Source organism: Botryllus schlosseri, chromosome 6 (genome assembly GCF_051294905.1).
Source record: "Botryllus schlosseri isolate E-star chromosome 6, Bs_hap1, whole genome shotgun sequence".
In the NCBI taxonomy this organism is placed as follows: Eukaryota; Metazoa; Chordata; class Ascidiacea; order Stolidobranchia; family Styelidae; genus Botryllus; species Botryllus schlosseri.
In genome coordinates, this window is record NC_137241.1 from 9,330,273 (window position 1) to 9,354,903 (window position 24,631).

The window sequence follows — 24,631 nt, forward strand, 5'->3', positions numbered from 1 at the left end:
GTTTATCGACTACTATGGTCATTCACACCAGACCTATTTCTTTTTATTTTAATTCCGTAGTTGCTGGCTTGTAGTACAGCCCACTTATAGTCTTTTATAAGACACCGCTTACACGGATTATATGGAGAGGATGAGCCTAGATAAACCTTCAGCACTTGAGTAAGAATTCTAGAGTCGACCTCGGTCGGACTCGAGCCCGCAGCCCATTGGTGTTGTAGTTGTTGTACCACTACGCTAGGGTTTCCATATTTTGGAAATGTCAAAAGATGACACTTATTCAAAATTTTCAGAGTTACAATACTGGAGTAAATTCCGGAAAAATGGTAGATTTTTCGCGACTTGGTAGTCGGTTGACTAAAAAACTAGGTCAACTTTCCGCCTCAACTCCCAAAATTCCCGCCGGAACGTTACTTCAGTACTGATTTCCAATATCTTTGTCGCATTTTCAGGACGTATGGTAACCCTACACTACGCTATCTCGCCACACTTACACCAAATAAGCGGAGTGTTGATTTGAAAAATTGTACAACATGCTGTAGGACAGTCGACTACGATTCATCAGGGCACTTGTATTCCTCTCAATTCACGGCCATGCGTAAAGGCTGACAAAGCATTAGTATTACTCTACTCTCGCGTAAATAAATGAATTCAACCTATACAACGCGGTACTAATTGGTATGGATTGTTGCCTACAAAACACACCCGAGTTATATCATCAGTTTAGTTGTTTTACTGTGTGACACGCACATATATGGGTTAAGCAGTACAGTAGCTCATTAAATACAAGACTATGCCAATTGGCAACCCTGAACGAATATTCTCAACTGACAAAAGTATCCCCAAAACAATAGGAATTAAAAGCTAATGGCTTTTAGCGGGACGGAAAATCACTTATGTAAAATCTAACAACGCTAACAGAAGACTAAACCCATAAAATAAAATGATTCGGTGGGGTCGTACGCTCTTATACGAGTCGATTGTTACTGCATGGATCAGCATTATTTAACCAAAATCATTATTTCACTATTTTATATTGTGTTAAAACAAACGAAGCACCGCTAATTGTGTCGTATCCTAACGATGAGAATGGTGAGCCCATGTTCCAATTAAGTCTAGAATTGTCCGCATTAACAGGAATTTTTCGCACCCAACTTTGACCTTTGTCCTGTTTCCGAGTATTGTGGCAGACTAAGCGACTGTCCGGGTTATCCGGTGTCCCAATTGGGCTTATTCGACTATATGTAGATAGGGCGATGTGCAATGTGCATATCTATATTGCAAACAGTAAATTCCCGGTATCGCGGAATATGTATGTGACTGCATGCTGTCTGCCTAAGTCAGGCTTGAGCAAAGTGCGGCCCGCCGAGCGATTCTGTGCGGCCAGCGAAAGGTTGCTTGAAATTTAAAATTTAAAATATCAAACCTACTTTTTAATGTTGCTGCGTGGACTAAAACCATACAATGTATAAACTAAACCGGAAATTCGTTTACTATCAAGCCTGTTTATGAACATACCGGGATTACGCAGTCTATACGTACCTTACATGCACTGTTGAAAATATTCTATGCCAAATTACTGTTCTGGTCCTGGCAGCAGTTTTACGACTCTGAGACCGGTAAATTTGGAATACTAATTGAACGGGCATTTACCGTTAATATAACTGACGGGACAAATTTACCAGTATAATTTGGGTAAATCAACGAATATTTCTAAGAGTGTGCCTAATCCAGATTCAAAGTAACGTCAATGTAGCAAATTGTACCGTTAGTCACAAGTCCCAAGAAGTCACAAAACCTTCTTTGTTGCCATTGTCACATTACGCATTACACGATCTGTGTCTCAAATTGATTCGTGATTTGTATCAAAATCCATAATTCACGAAAGAAGTAAATTAGTGCCCATGATTTTTAAGAATATATTACCTCCCATAAAGGATGTCAAAAACAGAAAGCCGAATGTTGAAATTCAAAGATGGTCAATAACTGCAACCTTGGCTAAACAACGAGGCCGTTTCGGCAAGCTGCACACTTCTCGGAAACCAGCTATCAAGACGATTAAGCTATATATTATCCTCCGGCACCCCAAGCCCCTAATTGGGTGGCGAGCTCGACAGATGCCAAAAATTAATTCGTGAATGAAAATAAATTCAGGTTATTTTTTTAAGAATTGATGCAACTTCATTAAAATTTTCTCGCGCTCCGCGTGATTTAGATATCAATGGTTCTTAGAATTGGGCATTTCAGCGTTAGCCATATTACCGCGCCACGACGCACCAAGATAAAAGAACTTTAGGCCAACACGGGATTCCGATAAGGCACTGAAATTGCAACTGCTGATCAAAATAACTAAGTAAAGGGAAAAAAAGCTCGACAGCGAGAAAACCCTAGCTGAAAAATACAGCCCTTATGTTGACCGAAAACCACGGAGTCCAATTACCCATAGGCAATATTTGCCAGTGAAGAAATAGCAATCGGGAATCGGGTGCGTCTTTTTAGTTGGGTATACGCCTTGATGATTTCAACATCGTTTCACATAGCAGACGGGAGGTCACGAAATAACAACATGCAACGAAGTAATTACACCAACGGACCCTCCCAAATATTTCCAAGACAGTACCTCACTCAGCTCCAGCGGTAAAACTGAGTAGGCCACGACGTGGCTGAGAGAGGTTAAAAATATACCAATATATTTGCAATTACCTATATTATTGACCGATTGAATCATGAATCATGAAAAAATTCCGCGCTTGGCGCGATTAGGGCATAAACGTTTCCAGTTAGTGTATACAAGACATCTCAGGCATCGTGCATATCGATTGGGGCTGGTCTGCGGGCGAAGCCACCAGGATCTTGGTGTAGAACTCTAAGGGGAGCCCAAGACCAACCAAGTTTTGGGGGATGACGACGGGTTGTTTCGGCCATGTGAATTTATTGATAGAAAAACGCGGATAGGGGTTTAAAGAGAGTTTAAAATGTATCATGTTTAACATTGTTTCAAAATATTACGGCAAATAAATATTTTTTGGGTAATTAACCATAACTTTGTCATTCTCAATATCAACACATCCACTGAACACCAATTCGTGCAATTCACTGCTTCCAATTTAGAAATAAAATCAATACGCTGGATATTGTACCATTTCTTACTCGGCCCGCCAACATATTTCTGCTTCTCATTTGGCCCGCGGGGAAAAATAATTGCCCACTCCTGGCCTAAGTGCCTATACAGAACTCGGTAAATCAATTTAAACAACCAGATAATCAGAAACAAATATATATTGCCGATCTCATATTCCAAAATAGCCCAACTAAAGAAATAAATTCAAAGTTTCAACTTCTTGTTTGATAACCTCCGGTATATGTAGGAATGTCTTTTACGATTTGAAGTTGACGCCGGGAAGCTCTTCGTTAAATCATCGTAGATATCCGATGTGAGGAAGCGTTTGTAGCATCCACCGCTCATCATTTCGTACACGTGCGTTTGAGCCACATCAAATATAGTCGCATCTGGACTGGCGAGCTTTCCTTCAATTTCATTTCGAATTTGCAACGTTAAATTAACCTGAAAAAAAAAACAGAAATTGTGACTAATGGGACAGAGTTTCATAACCTTCCCTTACGCGAGATGATGACGTTTTAAAACGCAGTGCGTGAAAAATAATTGTTATTTTGGCAGTGGTACTGGTAACACACGCTTTTTTAGAAAACCTGTACACATAATACGGTCACGCTCAGTTGAACTTCGACCACCCCTGGAACATTGTGACGCCATAACAATATTAAGCATAGGTTGATATTATAGATATATACAAAGCTCCTGTCACAGTTGATTTATTGTGCCCGCCATTGCGATATATATTATTTTATATACTTCTGTATTCATTATATACAACATACATGATAGTAACTGCAATTTGTATTCTGCGGTTGCCTATTTAGAATATATTTGCAGCAGATACTAGCGAAGTTAGCCTACTCAATGAATGGTTACAATGGTCCACAGTTTATGCTCTGGGAGTTTTAACATACAAATAATCCTTCAGTAGCGTGATTACGTCTGTATGTAGAATCACGAATGTGGTTTTCAATAGTGTCTTCAATAGTCCGATCAACTAGCTTATTCGTGGTACAGATCTTGAAGATTGCTTCGAGGTCCGATTGCTTTCATCTCACCATCCATTGCAAGAATGCATGAATTTAAACGCGAACACTTTTCGGGTGCTTCTTATCATGAGTTATCGGTTGGGCTGGGCACACTGATTCCAGTACTCGAATCTGAATCGAGTATCAATTCTAATGATTCGAGCGCTGAAATTATACGCCCATTGCCATTAAAAGTTACGTTATCAACGACAATTATAGTTTCGACACCATTTCCCACTATGGGCTGTAAGCCTCGATTGGCCGTTGCGCCGCACATGAAACACAGTGCAAAGCTACGCAAGTCAGTGGAAATTACCTGGAAGTGGGAATTTGTAATCAACCCATAGCATTGACACAAAGTGTAATGAAATAGGTATGGTCGAAAAAATACCAGATAGTCATTAATGAGATTAGAAATGGCATTATATTATTTGTAGTTGCATAATAGGTAGGCTACATAATCGACCTTACGTATTGTTGTGACTTCATAATAAGCGGTAATCGAAAACTTATTGACTGAAAATCATATACTCGATTTAAAATTGAATTACTCAAGTTCTCAATTTTGAGCGGCCCTAGATATCGGTATACCTATGTATTGTAACAGATTCAAAAGTGAAAGCAAGATGGCCAAGTATGACAACAAAGTATGCCAACAACAATCTTTGCACAGTACGATACAACAATAGATACGCTACAGGTAGAAAAGACAGACGACATACAAAACAAAGCAAACTGACGATAGATTTGTAAGTTATACAGAAACTGTTTTTGTTTATAGAAACTGGGATGGGTCAACTCGATAATAATCCGATTAGTGGCGAAAGTCAAGTCTCTCGTTTCGCTATCAATTTACTATAAATATATGTACTCAATTCACAGTTTTTTTCAATACAACATGCATTGCAGTACCGTAATGCATTTGTTATAACTCGAATAAGTTCTGTACCACGAACTAGGTATTAAAGTTCCAAATTCCACCGTGACCAAGGCGGCAGTCAGGTATTGTACAATCAATGCTGGCTGGAGGATTGAACATCTAACCAACCATACACATAAGTTTGACTGACCTCTCGTAAGGCATCCGGTTTGATATACTTTTCGTAGATCTTGGTGGCGAGCCGTTTTCGTTTCGTAGTAGTGGGTTTCGATCTATACGTTTCACACTCGAGCCAGAAGTCCAGGTTTTCTTCGCTGAACTCCGACAGCAGAAATTTTCGGAAGTACCAAGTCAAATCTAGCAAATATACGGATTTAGTACTCGAAGCGCGGTAGACTTAAACATGTGTCGGCGCGTGTCGTTATCTGCGATGGCATGAAGCGAAGTACTTACATTTTACTGATAGAAATTCTCTCAAATTGCGCGGTTCATGAATAAGCTCCGCCAACCTGTAATTGACATTCATTTAAATTTTATCGAAAACAGTATACTTTTATTAGAAATGTATGAAACTTCAAGGGAAGGTTTTTATGACGTTCGTGGAAGTGACAGTTATAAAGTTAGCATCTTGCCACACGCCAGTAATCTACAATCTATATACTAACAAACTAAAGGATGTAATTCATTCGGGTTTAGCTATACCGTCACGTGAATGACCTTGAACTATATACGGTTAGCAAGCTAAATATGAAATCCAAAATTGAGCTCTGAAATGCCATGAAGATTGATAATGGCAAGTATCACAAATAAATGCCTCCTATACCCAGAGACTTCTTCGAGAGTCGACTCTTTCGGTAGTTTTGTCGTCGGTAGTAAACTTTTACGTCTCTCCTTTGGTGAATCCCCGTTTTCTTGCGTTTGTCCCCTAAAAATATATCGATGAAAAGTTCAAAACGAGGTAACTTTATCTTCCCCGCAGCTAAGATACAGGCGCCATTTTTCTACAAATAAGCTGCTTTTCGAGATGAGCTCAACTATAAAGGCTCACTATAAACGGGATTCATATTTTGATCTGGACACCAGGATGGTGCGAACGTGAGGTGCACGTTCGCGTTCTGTGTGCGAACCTCCGAAATTTAGAGGTTCACGTTCACAAACGAACCTTGGTAGGTTCTGCACTGTGAACCTTTTTCATATATTACAACTTTCACTTCATTATAACATCATCTTTGGTTGAAATTTACAGCATTTCAACTGCGGGACACTCTAGGCATGGCGTTGGCAGCATAAAAACTCAACACTATACGAGCATGCACCTTGACAATCTCAGAAATTTTGCTTGCTTTGTTACAAAAGTTGGCTCGAAATATACGGGATCAATCTTGATTTCATTATGTTTATTGTATCATAAAAACCAAATCCGTTCGTTTGCGGTGCTGGCTACTGCTGTATAACTTGGTAATGGGATATTACCGGCAGCGATTATAGAAACTCATTTTACACTCCGCTCAATATCAACCGGGCCTGCCCGCCCAGGCCTGCAATATTCGTATGATCCGACGTAGCAGTACTCAGGCGCCGAATACATTGTCCGGTCTGGTCTATACAATGTTAAGGCGTAAGCTAATATTCCCTTGCAAATCCTCGTCGAAAATATTGACAAAGCGACGGAAGTTCTTGATTTTATGGGATTATTATATCATGTGATTGCCCCAGTGGATACATTTGGCGACGTTTAAACCGTCAATATGTACTTCAGCATTGTGGCATTGTGTGGGGCGAGTCGTGGGTAGGTATCGTGACTATCACTTCACTGAAATGTAGGGTTAGAATTAGCTATATGACGTCACGTGACGTCATGAGGTTCACGTTCGCGTTCACACAGAACCTTTCAAAAAGGTTCGCGTTCACACGAACCTGAACCTTTCAGAGGTTCACACCATCCCTACAATATACCGTACTTTACGTAAAACGGTAGACACAATAAATAAATTTCCATGTGTAAAATTGTGTCGCGTGTAAAATAAGGGTTCGGTACACACTCCTTTACGTGTGTGATCGAATGCATTTCAACAGCTGGACAATATGCATTGTATAATATAGAAGTATATGGACTGTGCGGCTAATACCGTGTGACAGAAACCGAGTGGTCTGAATTAGATCGGGCGCTAAAGGCAATAAATGAAAATACAATGTATAGGAAATTCAAATATGTCTTACCAGATGAAATGAGAATCACCAGCTGCGTCGTTGATTGGGAACAGATGTATTTCGTCACATGGTTCCGCGCTGTTGAATACGCCACTCTCATTTCGAGGTAATCTAGTCTTAGGCTGCGCTATAAGATGCTTCGCGGGAGAAGACTTGATGTCCGGTGCAGTATGAATATTCCCCAAAGCAGATTGCGACTTTCCGTTTTCTTTGCCTTCATCGTGAACATTCAAATCGCAGACAAGACGACTCGTTTTAGCATCATCCCCGCGGCCTACGCCTTTTTTGTGAGATTTTGACAGTAATTTCGAGATGCCGGTAACGATCCTGGTACTTTTGCCGACTTTTCGGCAAGCACTCAAGTTTCCAATGGAGCCAAACCTTCTGCTTGTTGATAATAATTGCAGGATCGCATCATTTCCTACGGCCAGCGGGGTCTGGCGGGTATGGAACTCGCTGCGCTGAAACCAAAATTAATTTCGTTATTTCTGCACCGAATAAAGTGAGCATTTTATAGTTACTTCATACAACTTGGTAGTGCGATATTGCGTAGGTGGCGGGGTTGGAGATCTCTTTTTCTTTGTGTTCCGATCGGACTCGATGAGTAACATATTGTTGCAGTGGTTTGTGGCGGGACGGATATTCTCGAACTGGCTAACTGATTTTATGCAATCTGCAAGCATATATATGGTAGGCTTACCATATTTCGGAAATGAAAAAAGAGGACACTTTTTCAGAAATTTCAGACATACAAAACTGGAGATGAATTCTCAAAAACTGGTAAATTTCACCCGCTTCATGATCGGTTGACTAAAAAAAAAAAAAAAAAAAGGTCTTCATTTCGCTCAGAGCTGAAATCACCGCTTTTTCCTCCGAAATACCCGCCGGAGCTTCACTTCTGCGCCAATTTGTGGCATATCACTCGCAATTTCCTCTATATCTGACCTAAATTTTTAAAAAAGAGGACAAAAGGGCGTCCTCCGAGGACACTTTCAAAAAAGTCAAAAAAGAGGACAAATCCTCTTAAAAGAGGACGTATGGTAAGCCTAATATATGGTACCGCGTTAACAAAACAGTTACGTTACCAACATTTGCAGTTGGATCCCAACCGTATTGCCACAAAAACTCAAGATTTATTGCGCATACAATGCATGCTATATAGACTATATGTAAATTATCTTTCACGCTTGTTTGGACTACAATTCTGCTCGAAGTTGGATAATATGTATTGTAGAAATGTATGTGGTAGCTTGTGTAAGGTATATGATGCATGGGGAATCGGAGACACGATCCAAATACCGGAACAGAAACGCGTCGGACCGCTCCGCAAGCTCGACAAGGGAACCATTTACTCTCGGAAATTATAAATCGCGGACGTCAGCTAGCACTTGAAAGTAACATCTTGCCTTGTCGTGCATTCGACACCTTACCGACATAAAACTGCGTGACTAGCATTATATAACCATTCGTTCCTCCTTAATTTCAGTATCCCGTCTATTATTATCATCATTAATTACAGTGTTATGTAACAGTCTGCAAATCCTAATTAAACTTTTCGTAAAGCAGGTGCGCGCTGCATCTTAATGACGACAATTCGCCAGAAAATATGATTATAGTTGACGTAGTAATAGCGCCTGCCGTTAATTCTTAAGAAAGATAATGTAGATGAGGACGTAATAACGTGAGATACGCGATTGCACGGATGACCGCTGACCAGTTCCATTCGACTATCATGACCGTTCAAAGCATCAAGGGGTGTTCAACTGTTCATTAGCATTTGCCTTCATACTGATTATATGGATGCTCAGATTGCTCACTATACCTTGCGACCATATATGTCACCGTAATCTACATTTCCCTCGTTTCTTCGGTCAATGGCATGGCCTGAAATTGAATGATTCGATGTAATTTTCAATCTTTCTTTCTCTCTCAAAGTTGCTATTTACCGGCAAAGCATGCAATCAATTAGAACGCGGCGAAAGACACGAACTTGGCTAAGATTTTCAGTGATGAAAATGTGTTTACAACAAAAGAAGAATTGCCGGAATAGCTGAATATGAGCTCCAGTATACACTACATTTATAACAAGCATTCGAAACCTATACATCCTCGTATCAGGAACATTCTTTCGGTAGAGTTCATATTAACTACTAACGACATTACATTAATGCCACCAATCAGTACACTTCATAGAACCTATATAAAAATCTATCGAAGCCTGCCTCCAACTGCATGTGTTCCGAACTGTTACCACATTAGGTATCTGACCTCAATGTGTAGGAATCTTCGGAATTGATATCAAGAACTCATTTTGTGCACCAGAAGGACAATAAAGAATCATATTGCTTTAGCTTTGTAAAATCATCCACATACCGATAGGTGACACTGTTCCCAAGTGCAGTAATTACTGTCTCAGAAGTGGAAGCTCCAAAGATAACATACCTCGGTGTGAATTGTCGGTTCATAATACGATATCCATGCAGACAATCACGGCTGCAGCAGAGCAGTTACAACTGTGACCCTTCAGACGTGCTAATTGGCTTACATAACAATTCAAAGTACATAAGTACTCATACACGTAAACGTACATGTCACACCATCATACATATGCATAATAATAATTCAGGCAATCATTTCATAATCACCGGGTAAATCACTTGGATTAGTCGGTACCACCGAATACAGAAGTTACAAATCGACTGCCATTCGCGACCATTTTGACACCGAAACGACTTGATAGTGGTCGTAATATAATCAAAAGAGCCTAATAAGTATTAAGCTCCGAACCTGATCAGGTAGTAATTAATAAAAGAATGAAGGGGTACCATTTTTGTGTATGTTTGTCTCCAATCGTCTGATGCGAGATTGTCTTTGAGGACATCGGTCATGAATTGAGAATTCCCGACACGCTGGGATGTTCCCGGAATACAAAGGATGCCTGCGTGTTCCAGTACCAAGCATATTTGGTTCCCGAGCAATTGGCCTTCTTGAATATGGAGCCGTAATGCGACACGGAGAATATCTTCTTGGCGCGCGTATCTTACCCGCTGCATGATCTGGATGAATATAGAATATAGCATGAAACATCTATCCTCTGTCTATTTGAGAATATCCCGTGACCGAGTTTCATTGGAGATCACCTTAATTTAGTTATAAGCAGCTCAAGACGTGAGTTATGGAAATACAATTACGGAATGTGACGTAGTAAAAAGACATTTTAAAGACAATCAATTGGTAGCGCAACTGAATCTTGCCATGGTGTTGGTCATTGGATGCTGAGCGATTCAATATTAGTTAATTAATTTGCCTATACCACCACTGGATCGCTGGAAATATGGTCTTCCTTTACGTTCTAGTTGGAAAATTGTCTGGCATCAGAGATACGATGAATTCTTCATAATCGCTTATCAGCAAATAATCGACATTGATATATAATTTTAGTGTTAGCCATGCGGTGACGCGGACGGCTAAGCTCGACAACATTACACACAGTAACCCACCTCTCGTTGACTCGACGACAAAGTGAACACTGAACTGAACATGTTTCGACTTGACTCAAGTCAAAACATGTTGCTCTTAACCTTGCGACGTGGGCACAACCTTGAATCGGATCAAGACTATATCCAACCATATAATCCGTCCCAAATGCTCTTGTGGCTCACCACTACCAGTTCCCAGTCTGACTACAACACTTCAAGGGACGTGCGCTGCGCGATCATGCCGAAAATTCATGTTGAACTTAGTGCTGAGCAATTGCGGTGGTCGCTTCCATGCAGTTAGAGTCGATATTTTACCGATATGATGTGGATGCTATTGTTTCTGTGGTGGAGGTTACACGCGACTGGTTGTTGTATTATTATTGATATACATGCATATTGTATATGTCCCTATTAGGGCTTTGAACAGTTTCTGATAGAATTTTAAAAATCTGACATCACCACAAGATTTTCAAACCACGTAGTAAGTACGAAAGGAGTCAAATCAATTACAGATTGGGTCAAACCACCCATTTCCATGGTTGCCCGACATATGAGCATGCGACACAATGGAAAACGACAGCTCAGCATGGAACACATCAGCATGCGTCACTTCAGCATGTGACTGTATAACCCAAAAACTTACCCTAACCCGAAACATAGCCTAACCTAACCTAACCTAGCCTAACCTAACCTAAAGCCTAACCCTAACCCAACCATAAATCCAACCCTAACCTACCCCTAACCCGTAATTTAACCCACATGCTCATGTGTCGCATGCCAAATTGTCGCATGCCGAAGTCTCGCATGCTGTAATGTCGCATGCTCATATGTCCACGGACCCATTTCCATATCTGGAAATTCCCTGCAAAAATCGAGAGTATACTTACGTCTGCTGTCTAAATCCGATCGTGAATGGATCCTATTCGCGACAGGAAGCTGTACAAATGGAGTTTCACAGGGGCGGAGACGTCCTTCACATTCCCGGAGCCTAAGATGGATAAATGTGTCTGACCCTTAATATACCAACTACCAACATCATGGATAACGCGGTACGCGTAATAATGTATTTGAATAGTATATTCATATTGAAATGAATCCGAATATTTTCGGCTGACACTCGTCAGTGGTGATGGTCAGCAACTATAGTAGATAATTGGGAAATAACATTGTATATCAACAATCGTGTCACAAACATGACGGCACCAGCATGAAATTTCGAATAAGAAAGCGTTCAATGTACTAATTTTAGATAGTACACCAACTCCTTTAGTTGACACAACCTTGGATGGTGTATTTTGATAAAAGTCGACTCCAAGGCACACAAATGAAAGTGTGAACACAAGCGGGATTAGAAACATATGTTTGCCAATAGCAGAATTTATGGCCTTAGATTGCTCAGCATCAATCTTGAGTGGATATTGTATTTGAAGATTAGTGACGCCTCTCAGGTGAAAAATAATATTCCTAAACATATATAATTTATTCCTAACGTAATGTGTCGGGCGTTGAAAAATGGGCGCTCGTTAAATATAGTTTGTTAGGCCTTGCGCCACTATCTAGGCTGTTGTAATTTACATTATTATATTCCATTGGTTATACAATGTGACATAGCTGTTTTAGTGAAACCACCCATATTCATTTAAAATAAGATATGGGAGTTAAACCGTACACATTGAACCTCTTCAAAAGATTTTGCATCACGCTGTCGACAGGTAGTGCAATAGTAACGTATTGTCGAAACTCAGTGTCCGATTATACAGATGCTTACCTTAAAAATCCGTTACTTTCCAGCAAACAAGCTACGCATCCGTTCCATTTTCTGCTGTTGGAATCCGCGCGACATGGCAGCGTAATGATCGCTGGGCAACGAAATCCGTGAAGGCTATTTTTGCCCGAAAGGATTGGCCGTATCATTAGAAAACCGACGTTGATTCACGCGTATCAATCTACTTCAAGACGTAAGAAAACCAGGCAAACTGCTAGCATAGAGATTTAAACCATCAAAATGCGCTCAAGCTCGTACTGATCCTACCAACTAATGACTTCATGGGAAGAATGGAGGTTATAAAAGGTCAAAATGTAAAATGTCAAGCTGGTGCGAGGAAGACACAATCGGCAAGAGATATTTCACAGCGGGGTCGTAAACTTGAAAACAATAGTATCATCAAATTAACCTACATATAACGGTGCAGTTCTTTTTCGCATGAAGTGGCGTCGGGGTCATTTGATTGCATATCTCATACGCAGTAAAATCCCCATATCGATTGGCAATAGCTTGATCCTCACTCACTTTCTTGGTTCTCTAGATAGATATATTGAGAAATTGAGTTCACGACTGAAGTAGCAGGGTAATAAAATCTCATTGCGTTAATGAAATGATGCGTGCAGCACAGGTAAATCGTGCATTAATAACTACTGTATTGTATGACTAGGACTGGGTACAATGATTCAAATATACTGGAACACGAAACGATAAATACTAATGATTCGAGTTGAGTAATGAACGACGGATTTTTTGAGTACTGCAATTATACGACTCTTTCCGCATTATTATCAACGAGAATTATAGTTCCGATACTTTTACTAACGCGGAACTCGATGGTCATATCGCACCAACCAAAACATACTTACGTATTAGGGATGGTGTGAATGTGAGTTTGACGTTCGCGTTCTGTGTGTGAACCTCCGAAATTTGGAGGTTCACGTTCACAAACGTACCTTGGTAGGTTCTGCAACTGTGAACCTTATTCATATATTAAAATTTTCACTTCATTGTAACATCTTTCGTTTAAATTTATTGCGTCATGTGGCTCCAGCTCGCGTTCACACAGAACCTTTCAAAAATGTTCACGTTCACACGAACCTGAACCTTTCAGACGTTCACATCATCACAAATAGTTATACGCACGTTACTGGATATTGCATCCTGAAAGCATGATCAACCCACACCATAGTCACAAAGTGCAATGATTTCAATTCAATTCAATTTATTGCTAAAAGTTTCATCATTTCAATACACCACAAGACTGCGATACAATGAAAGATAGGAAGATGTCGAAACGACTTAGGAGTAGTTTTCGAAATCAGACACCCACCTGGCCTAGCGATGTAAAAAAAGACGGAATGCACTCTGAATAAAAGGTGAAAGAAGCTAATATAAACGGCCAGGTGACAAAAAAGGTGGCATGTGTGAGAAGGCGAGATCGATATGTCAGATCGTGGTCCGGTACACTAGATGGCTATCTATAGTAGGCCTATTGATTCAGTAGAAATTGTTTTTATTTCGATTTGCATGTGGACAGGACATGCTCAATGACTGTCTGATGGCCTGCGAGATACTGTTCCAGAAATCAGGTGCGGGATATTTGATAGACCTAAGATCATTTTTATCAACCATATTGTAGTTTGACGACCTGGACGCACGTGTGTTGTAGTCTATGAAATAGGCATTGTCATGAAATTATTTTGTTCCTGGTCGCATCAAAGGTACATATTGCATAATTTAAATCGGACTGATATAATATAGTTTATATACATTTATATTACTCGCCCACACTTAGCATATTTTTAAATTATATCGAATTGATGAGTTGATAGATTGTGTATTGCATCATATAAATTTGTTTCAACTCTCCGAGGTTTCATATTCTGTCATCTATTTGTCGGACAGTCACCGAAGTGACATATAGTATACAGTTCTATGTATATGAGAGCAATACAACGCCCAGTTGAACGCGTAATTAACTCAATATCCGCTTTTCGATTCACAATTAATCGTAACTAAATCTGTACTTCAATCATCTGGCAAGATGCAATGTCTTGAATCATGCTCGAACTTCGAAAATTCGACATGACTCTGTGACATGACTCGTGACTTGTCACGACTTGACTTGACTCGAGTCACCTTCAAAAATAGAATGACTTGACTTGACTCGAGTCAAAATGTGCAATGACTCGAATTTACTTGTTACTCGAAGGTAATGACTTGATCCCGACACTGGTAGATACTCACTGCATTTTAAAGAATATACATTGCACTACACGTTATTCATACACGGATAAAATATCAAACTTCAAATAAAAGCAGGTTCCTGATCAGCGTAACACCGTCGGTAGTTCGTAGATAAGAAGAGCACGTGATAATGGTGATAAGCAGGACCGAAGGATTAGTGTATCGTGTATCCAATATCCATCCTAGACAGGCCCATAACTGCCGCACCCCAAATCCCCCAATTGGGGGGGGCGAGCTCGAAGGGGGCCCAAAATTATTTCGTGAATTAGCATAAATTATATAATATTTTTTGAAACTTTATGCAACTTTTTCAAAATTTTTTCGCGCTAGGCGCGGTTTCAAGTTGCCAATTATCTTGATTTTTGGGTTCTCTTCCCCCGAGAAAAATTACGCAAGATTTATAGAAATGGGCATATTGGCGTTGGCCATTACCGCGTCACGACGCACCAAGACATATAAAGTAGGCCATGTAACATGCGACTCCAAGAAGCTGGGTTGTAATGACTCGAGTCATGACTCGACTCGAGTCAGACTCGAGTCACGATTTTTGGATGACTCGACTCGACTCGAGTCATTTTCTCAAAATACGGAAATGGCTCGACTCGACTCGAGTCAATCTGTGCATTGACTCGACTTGGACTCGAGTCATTGCGCATGACTCGAAGCAAGTCATTGACTCGAGATTCAGACGGCGAAGACCGACATATCATTGTAATTTCGAAGCCAACACACTATTGGGATTTCCTTTGTTGGTTCTGGTGCTTGGAAATGCGACCAGAAACTGCTAAAAGTGAGGAAAATTTATATATTATAAATGCGAACCATTCAACATCACCAAACAGAGTTTAAAAAGTGGGTTTAGGAAGAATGTAACTGGAAACTGAGCAGTCAACACAATGACTCGGACTCGGACTCGAGTCATAATACCATGACTCGGACTCGATCTTCTGTTCGCTGACTTGGACTCGGACTTGACTCGGTGGGAATTGAAAATGACTTGACTTGACTCGAGTCAAAAATATAAAAGTGAGATTGACTTGTGACTCGGAGCCTTGTGACTTGGTTACAACCCTGCCAAGAAGGGTGCCAGAACGATCGGCAGCGAGAAAACCTTGGCCGAAAAGGACTGCCCTAATGCTGACCGAAAACTTCGTTATATACAAAATACTGCCTTGGAAATCTGAACCTCACAAGACAAATACCATCCCGCAGGGAAAAATTATATGCCAATGAAGAAATACCAATTTGAAATCGTGTGCGTCTTTTAGTTTCGTAGCCTACGTTATGGCGATTCTATATTTTTTTATAGCAGACAGGAGGTCATGAAATAACATCATGTTAAGGAGTCATACCGACGGGCTCTACAGTGTCCAAGACACGTCACTCAGCTCTATACCGGTAAATCTGATTACGTGAGCAGAGAAGATAAGAAGTTGATAGCAATATACATGCAACTCCCGATCTTATTGACCGATTTTATCATGAATTTTCTAAAAATTTTCGCGCCTCGCGCTGGCTCACTAAGCAGTACAACTCATTTCGTGGCAAAAGCGAACAAGGTGATGGGGGGTAGGTTCATCACCCTATTGGAACCCCAGACCTAAGATATTTTGCGGGGCCTGACGAAGTACTGTTTCATTCCTGCCAGCGGGTATACGCCCGAAGATGTTTAATTATAATATTGAGGGGTCCTACCTTTTCAAACACACCTCACTCAGCTCTGCCTCTAAATCTGATTACGTGAGCAGAGAGAGGTTAAAAATTGATAGCAACATATATGCAATTCCCGATCACATTGACCGATTGAACCATGAATTACAGAAATTTCCAGCGCTTCGCGCGTTCAGGCGAGTAAAGTTGACCCACTAAACGGCCCCCAATGCAGAGGATAAGTAAGTAGCAGTAATAATGGAACATGCTGAGGGGGGTATGGGGGGCGAAGCCTCCCATAAGTTCGGTTCATCAACATATGGGGGGCCCAAGACCAACGTTTTTTTTTGGGGGGGGGGGCTCGCGAAGTGCTGTTACGGTCCTGATCCTAGGCCTACCATAGCTAAATGATTGCCAACCCCTGAGCTATCGCCTTCCCTGTATTGTCTGTACCGTATCTCGTCCCTACCAAATTCATTGCTCCTGTGCAGCGCGCGCTAACATATGCGCGATATGATAACGTGGAATAAAACTCAAGAAAATTTCAGATGAACCTATGATCTGCGAAAACGACTTCCCAGAGAGTTTTAGATATTCCTGACATTTTCGTCGGCATCGCGAGCTGTTTGCGTTGGAACGAAAAATTTAAAGACAGTGCATTTGACCACAAGCCACTCGCACTCAGAACGCTCGGAAACTTACTGATTTTCCATTACTTCACAATTTGTAGATGCAATGTCGTAAACTTTTTGCGCAAGGTCTATAGTTAGTTTACAAGCATTATTCAATAAACGATAGCGTCTCGAAAAAAGGAAAAATAATCAAAAACGACTAATATCTCGTGAAACTTATTTATTCAATATGCATTGGTTTTGCATCAAATCTACGAAGAGCATCAGCATCTGCATGAAAGGGCCGCACGCGGCTCGGTTATTATAACAAGAAGAGCAAATATGAAGGCCGTTAGTTATCGCCTAGCGGTGAGCAATTGAGCATGTACGTTAGACATATAATACATCCCATTTCCGATTCGGTAGATGTCTCAACATCAACAGTCTTTCATTTCAATCCTCATACTCATGTGATTGCGATACAACACAGGGTGTATGCGGAAATATCTGGCGTGGATTGGCGGAGACAGTTCGTTCTCGACGATCGTGGTTGCGTCAGAGTTACCGACGAATACCTGAATTCAGTAAGTCTATAGTAATGAAAATAATATTGCGGGGATATCATGAGCTGGGCTGTGAAAGTTTACATATTATTTGGATAATAACAATGAACTAAGCTAAATCTGCTCTTCTCAAAGTAGGCCTACATGACCGCTATAATTGAACTTACTGTTGTTTTGAAAAGCTAGATTCAGTAAGACACGGATATCGGAGTGCAAGAACCTAGTTGATTATATATTCACGTCGATACTTACTTTAACTTTCTCCAATTCATTGTAATATTGCATTTCCGACGTAGCATTTCCATATGATAAGTGGTAACTCGTAACCCACTGTTGATAAGGTACCCTTCCTTGGGTTACAATGGCGGTTACTGTCCTGGCAATCAGGTAATCGACCTGAATCCACTGATTTCCATTATCTAAACCAAAATCTGAGTAGTACGAATTTGCTTCGATTTGACATAGAATCTATCTCACTCGTGGCTGCGCACCAGGCCCCTCCGGAATTGAGAATCCCGAGTCGAATAGGACACGAAGAATGGATGGAGGAAGCGGATAACTGTGAAGTCTTGACCAGACCGTTGGAAATTCCTACGTAGCATATTCCTATCAAAAACGAATGACCATGCGTTGCCAAACATAGATAGAGCGGGCGAGGAGGAAATGGAATTGTAGATTTGGACGTTGAGGTTTTTAATCCCCATTTTCCAGATTGCTCCAAATCGTACCAAATGAGCTGATATTATAATACCAAAAGGGATCAGTTGTCAATAACGCAGAAAACCACACATCTAATACTCCAATTAATGTTTCACTTAGTCCGATTTTCATCATCTGGGTTGATAGCTGTGAACCGCAAATGGCCACGACAAGAAATAATTTTCGTCAACCTGCAATTCAAGCTGTAAGGCTTTTGTAATTCACATAGGCGATGTAAAGTCCGCATCGCAATAGCTTTTAGTCATCTATAGATCACTAAGTCACCCCACTCCTTAATAAGACGTTAAGGCGCTTGTTATTGGCCTATATATCATACCTGGAGATCGTCGTGCTTTATTTCTGAAATCTGCAAAACAAGGTTTTTTAAACGTGCTTATGTAGTGCAGTGTTCCTAAATCGTTGACCACGCCCCACAAAAAGATTTGGAGGTGGGGGCAGTGGCGGCTCATCACAACATCAGGTGGAGGGCAATGGGTGAGAAACTCGTCGCCAAATGAAACGCGAAAAATTATGGGTTGAAATGGCTTCACGGTAATGTAAGCCTATTCTGACATTCAAATGCGGCTTCATGGTGGTCACACGAGCTGCCATTGTGGGCGGCTTCGGCAGAACAGATAGGTTATAAGCGGGTGTCAGAGGTGGGTCACAATACTAAATATAAATAAAATGCATGCAAAACGTATATAGACATGATCCACGCAAAACCCAATGTCGTCACAGGTTAATGTAATATATCATGAATTATTCCACTCGAATCCGAACTTTATGCCTTGAGTATACCCTCTCCCATCCCACTGATGTCTATGTGGGGATACGTCGTTAGTCAACAATTTCGCTCCCGATCATATTAGAGGAGTGTGCTGTGCAAGTGTATAAAGTATATGCAGATTGCAGACCACAGCTAGTATATCAGCTGTGGTCTGCATACACTTGCTATAATATCGTGAATCGTGCACGTGCAGTAGGGTTGTTCAAAAAAACTTTTTTTTCCAAATCTCACTCGCCTAATGACTAAATCGTCAGGTTGTCTAAGAAAACGATGCACACCAACTTTGACTCAATTCCAACCAGTAGAGGCCGTGCAATCTTGAATTGAAATTTTTAATTTATTATTAAAAATTAAAAAAAAAAATTTCAAATTTTTCTGTCAACCCCATGAAATTGTTGAGCTGTCTTCAAAGACGATGCAAAACAAATTTGAGTCAATTCCGACTTGTAGAAGCGGAGTTATTCGAGTTTTTCCTTGATAATTCTCGGATTATCCTTAATTCGGGGATTATCAACGAAAAACTCAAATAATTCCGCTTCTACTTGTCGGAATTGACTCAAATTTGTTTTGCATCGTCTTTGAAGACAGTTAAACAATTTCATGGGGTTGACAGAAAAATTTGAAAAATTTTTATTTTTTATTTTTAATAATAAATTGAAAATTTCAATTCAAGATTGCACGGCCTCTACTGGTTGGAATAGAGTCAAATTTGGTGTGCATCGTTTTCTTAGATAACCTGACGATTTAGTCATAAAAGTTTTTTTTGAACAACCCTAACGTGCAGTCGTGCAGGCACGGAGCTCAACAATGAAACTTTCAGGTAGTTACCTGCAATTATGACGCATCTGGGATGCGCGTTATCTGTGGCTTTCATGCAGGATTATTCCTATTACAAACCATAGTATATAATAAAAAAAGTAAAATGATCAACTCACTTTGCAATTCACGAAGCTGAGACATGACCGCATCCAAATCACAAGCGCAGACACCTGACTCTCCAGGTGGCCCAGGAGGGCCCTTTTTGCCCCGTAGACCCACGTAACTCTGATGTTGGGTTTCTCCTCGGTAGGCCTCGTCCGTAAGGATGCTCCTGACCACGTTTAGAGTGTCCTCACATGTTTGGGTCGACAAACATAGAGCAACGCTACACAGCAGAATATATAAAGGTACCAATACCGCTGACGTCATTTTGAAGATCAATTTATCCCCAAGCAAGCAATCAATCCACCGCAAGTGAGCTCTCTGCCGGTGCAATAGCGAAATGAAATCCAAGGTATTTCGAAGTAAGCCATCATTTATATTTATTTGTCGAAGTCAACGCTGCCTTTTTCGTTTATTCATTGGGCTATATCGGCACCGAATATGGCTGTGTCGCTCAGAACAGACATCATCTGTGGTCTGTTTCAGCCGGATCGCACCGGTTCTACTGAATTGTCTCACGGCCAGCGATCTGGTTAGCATTACTTGGTACTGTCGATGGATTTTTGCATCGTATCTGCTAAACCGAATTTTGAGATGCATTCTCACGCGTGTTTTTCTAAATGTGCAATGGTCAAGTTCGCACGAAACAGTAATACAATTCTGTTAATTGTTTTATTGTGATTGTTTGTAAGAAAATTGTAGGAAAATTGAATTGTTGCGTCATAGGCTCGAGTCATGAGACGACTATACCGCCTTTCGATGCAGGGGTCGCTGACTCAAAACGGCTCACGTGCCACTTTCCAAATTTCGTAGAAGACGCGGGCCGCAAGAATGCAATATCGAGACAAACTATAGGCCACACCGTTTAGGAACCACGCATTCAAAACTTTACGTCAGTACAACGCGGTGCTCTCTAGCATGGACAACGGACATAATTACCACAAAAGAAATATTTAAATTAGATATTAAAGAAACAGAAATGCAACAAAAAGTATCATGATCATCACTTTTATATTGAACTATGAGCCACGCACGGTACCTGACAACGGCTTTCAGCGACATCGGGGCTATCGAGATACGGTGCTAGTTGAATAACTATCACCTTGCAATGCTAGGTGGCGAGATAGCCCAGTGGTATAATCCGCGGCTGCAACACCAATGGGTGCGGGTTCTAGTCCGACCGAGGTCGACTTACGAATTCCGATACTTAAGCGTTGGAGGTTTGCCTAGGCTCCTCCTCGCCACCTCATCCGCGTTAGCGGTGTCTTACAAAAAGCCTAGAGGTGGGCCGTGCTATAAGTCGGCAGTTACGGAAAATAATGAACAATATCGGCCTGGTGTAAATGACCATAGTAGTCGACAAACATCATGAATACCACAAAAAACAACAACCTTGCAATGCTTTATGTCGTGGAGAAGCCCTGAGCCATTTTCTAAGCGTCTCGGTCTTAGCTGTGACTAATCCATTGCACGTCAAGGCAATATGCCCATTCATATCAGCTGATTTTACATCGGCGGAATGCTGTTACCCAGTGTTGGGATCAAGTCACTACCTTCGAGTCACGAGTCATTTCGAGTCATTGCACATTTTGACTCGAGTCAAGTCAAGTCAATCGATTTTCGAAGGTGACTCGAGTCAAGTCAAGTCAATCGATTTTTGGAGGAGACTCGAGTCAAGTCGAGTCAAGTCAAGTCAAGTCACGAGTCAAGTCACAATTCAAGTCAAGTTGCCTGTTCGAAGTACAAGGCATGCTTACGTCATTGCATTTTGCTAGCTGTCAGAAATAAAGATTGAGTGGTCATTGATTCTGGACTCTTGAACGAATATAGAGTTAAATATAAACGCAAGAAGGCACTTCATTGCTCACATATACGTAGAAATGCTAAACTACACAAGTAATAGCATAGCCTCGGATTATAGTTACCAGCCAAAATAGAGAATAGAGAAACGAATTGATAAGATGCAATACATTACCCAGTTACAAATTGATACAATTCGGGCCTGCGCTAATGGCTGTGGACTATATTAACTATATTTGCATTCAATTTCAATAAAACGAGTCTGGTTAAGTTAAGAACAGAGAACAGAAATAGACATTTTGCTATTAAATTACTTTACTATAGTAGTTTACGACAGCGTAAGCTGTAAGCTTCGATCACTTCGTTTCCGATCAATATATTTGCGTGAGAACAATGGAGGTTCAGGAAAAAGCACAATCATTGAATGATTTGTCGCTCTCACGGGTTACACCAGCGTTTCGCGTACAATCCGAACATATGCAAGACACAATGATTTTTATCGACATCGATTGCTTGATGACTCGAAATTGACTCGTGAATTTTGCTCCGAGTCACGAGTCAATCCGCATTTCTGATACGCCGAGTCAAGTCAAGTCAAGTCATTTTAGCAAAGTGACTCGAGTCAAGTCAAGTCATACGAAAAAGGTGACTCGAGTCTGACTCGAGTCAAGTCATGACTCGAGTCATCCCAACACTGCTGTTACCATAACCGAAGCCGCTTCACGTAGTGAGGAATAGTGTTGTTGCGCACAGGGGAATATCTAACTTTGAACAACAACAACAATCTTTTGAAACTGAAATCAATTTCAGCATTTCAAAATGCTTTTACTATAAGTCTTCTTCCGAAATCTCATATCAGATTGCTGGCCGCGTGTTTGTTATTCCTGTTTTAGTGACTGTTAGCATGCAGTAACTGAATTTAGCCGCTTTAAACCATTCGCTGATTCGTGGGGTTTGCATCCAGTTCTTGCAACCTCTTGAATCTCAAGAATAGATTTTTACATAGTTCGGCTCAGAACAACGCCAACCATGGCGTTAACGATGGATAAACGCCAAATAGACTAATCGCGTAACTAAGCTAATACATGCATTTTACGCAACTGAGGAATTTAAATTGCGTCTTGACAAATTTATGTACCTATTGGGCTCATTAGTCTCTGTAACTGTTTATATTGCTATTGCATTACACTCTACCTATCATTCGTGAAACGAAGATCAACCGTATATTTACAAATATCAAGCTGATTCACGCTGATGACCAGTCTGTTTTAGCGATTTTCCTATAGATTAAACGCGCATATGATATAGTGTGGTGCAGGGTTGCAACTTAGTCACAAGGCTCCGTGTCACAAGTCAATCTCACTTTTATAGTTTTGACTCGAGTCGAGTCGACTCATTTTCAATTCACCACCGAGTCAAGTCCGAGTCCAAGTCAGCTAGCAGAGGGTCGAGTCCGAGTCATGGTATTATGACTCGAGTCCGGGTCCAAGTCATTGAGTCGACTGGCCAGTTTCCTTTAAAGTCTTGTTAAACCAGTGGTTCCCAACCTGTAGTACGCGTACCATTAGTGGTACGCGAAGATCTTCCAGGTGGTACGCGAGTAGATTCTGTTTTTTTTCGACCGAAGGGAGTTACTAGTTCAGGTGAGGTTGATTTTGAGTTTTTTGAAGCCGTCGCCTCACGCTATTCCCCATCAGCTGCTAATTTTCCCTTATACGTGGGAATGCGAGCAAGGATTTTCATCCCTGATGACTATCAAGTCGAAGAAACGAAACCGACTTGTTGCGCCCATACATGACTTTCGATGCGCTGTAAGCAAACGTATACCACGCATCGACAACCTAGTGGAAAATAAACAAATACAGCCATCGCATTAAATAAATTGACTTTTGAATATGTGTTGTTATTTCATTGTGTTGTTGTTCTTGTGACTGGTGGTGAAAAAACAATTCCATACATCCCATCAACCCTGAGTGATAAGGCCTAGTTCAGGGGTGTCAAACTCAAATTGCATCGCGGGCCGGATCGAAGTCATGAAATCGCTCGCGGGCCGGACCAGTCAACGGAATCCAAAATGTTGCGTCGTGCCATTGCTTCTCGCTGGAATACTTTATTATCAAGCATATATAGATAATACACGGATCGTAGGGGTTTCATTCTAGCGGGTCGCAACACCTTTATTTGCGAGCAATGAAATTGGCGAAAAAACGATTCTTGTCCGGTTGAATACAATGGCATTACCGGCGATACAAGTAGACATATTTCAGTGTTCCCTTTGCTTTAGTCCAGGCGTGGCCAACCTGCGGCCGTAAGAGGGAATTTGTGCGGCCGTAGACACGCAATTCAATTAGTATGTGTTGGCGGCCGTCGACATGCAATTCGAATTTACGAATTGACTCCCAATTTCTTGAAAGATTTTAATTAATCTTGAAATTTTCTTCGCGCTGCGCGCGATTCAATGCGACTACATTTTTCGATTTTAATATAGTAGCACCCTTTGCAATCAGAGCCCCACAATACAGATGCGAACATCAATGGAAAATGATGCGCCTCACACGGAAATATCAGCTCGGAATCGTGTGCTCCTCACTATACTAACAATCCTGATGGGAGGTCAAGAAATAACAGCTTGCTACAAAGTTACTAATACCAATTGGCCCACCCAAAGATGCATCATAATTTATAACTTGCGCTAAATTTTCGAAAACACCCCTACATCAACTCTATACCAGTGAATCTGATCACACGAGATGAGAAAGGATAAATGTTTGATGGCAATATGTAAAACTACTAATATCAATGACGAAATTCATTGGTGAATCTGATTTTTTTCGCGCCTCTCGCGACTATGAGCACCTTCCTTAACATTACC

General features: G+C 40.9%; 2 protein-coding genes across 4 annotated transcripts in view; both read right to left on the reverse strand.

The window, feature by feature from the left end:
- Positions 1 to 3,258: 3,258 nt before the first annotated feature.
- Positions 3,259 to 24,631, reverse strand: part of LOC145440866 (uncharacterized) — a 194,380-nt gene continuing 173,007 nt past the window's right edge. Inside the window, exons 1-9 of one of the 3 annotated variants that reach the window (XM_080318633.1) lie at positions 12,482 to 12,937; positions 11,601 to 11,701; positions 10,060 to 10,290; positions 7,756 to 7,907; positions 7,244 to 7,695; positions 5,847 to 5,948; positions 5,477 to 5,532; positions 5,214 to 5,380; positions 3,259 to 3,562 (exon numbers count right to left, since the gene is read on the reverse strand). In XM_080318633.1, coding sequence (XP_080174759.1) covers positions 3,323 to 3,562; positions 5,214 to 5,380; positions 5,477 to 5,532; positions 5,847 to 5,948; positions 7,244 to 7,695; positions 7,756 to 7,907; positions 10,060 to 10,290; positions 11,601 to 11,701; positions 12,482 to 12,627 — 1,647 coding nt within the window. In that variant the 5' untranslated portion in view covers positions 12,628 to 12,937 and the 3' untranslated portion in view covers positions 3,259 to 3,322. Of the gene's footprint in view, positions 3,563 to 5,213; positions 5,381 to 5,476; positions 5,533 to 5,846; positions 5,949 to 7,243; positions 7,696 to 7,755; positions 7,908 to 10,059; positions 10,764 to 11,600; positions 11,702 to 12,481; positions 12,938 to 13,340; positions 13,369 to 24,631 lie in introns of those variants that run through there. The other 2 variants (XM_080318635.1, XM_080318634.1) reach the window with 2 other exon arrangements.
- LOC145440153 (lactadherin-like) lies at positions 17,210 to 20,311 on the reverse strand. The gene is made up of 5 exons (XM_080317735.1): positions 19,974 to 20,311; positions 18,586 to 18,615; positions 18,027 to 18,155; positions 17,802 to 17,968; positions 17,210 to 17,561 (listed from the first exon to the last, which is right to left on the reverse strand). The coding sequence occupies exons 1-5, from the start codon at positions 20,224 to 20,226 to the stop codon at positions 17,424 to 17,426; spliced, it is 717 nt and encodes a 238-aa protein (XP_080173861.1). The 5' UTR covers positions 20,227 to 20,311; the 3' UTR covers positions 17,210 to 17,423.

What these genes read in the sequence shown, in the direction of transcription:
- LOC145440153 (XM_080317735.1), bottom strand. Translation starts at nt 20,226, where the DNA reads ATGACGTCAGCGGTATTGGTACCTTTATATATTCTGCTGTGTAGCGTT. An exon ending in TCAGCTTCGTGAATTGCAAA is followed by an intron (nt 18,616 to 19,973) that starts GTGAGTTGATCA and finishes CTTGTTTTGCAG; the next exon opens with ATTTCAGAAATAAAGCACGA. An exon ending in TAAAGCACGACGATCTCCAG is followed by an intron (nt 18,156 to 18,585) that starts GTATGATATATA and finishes CGTTTTTGATAG; the next exon opens with GAATATGCTACGTAGGAATT.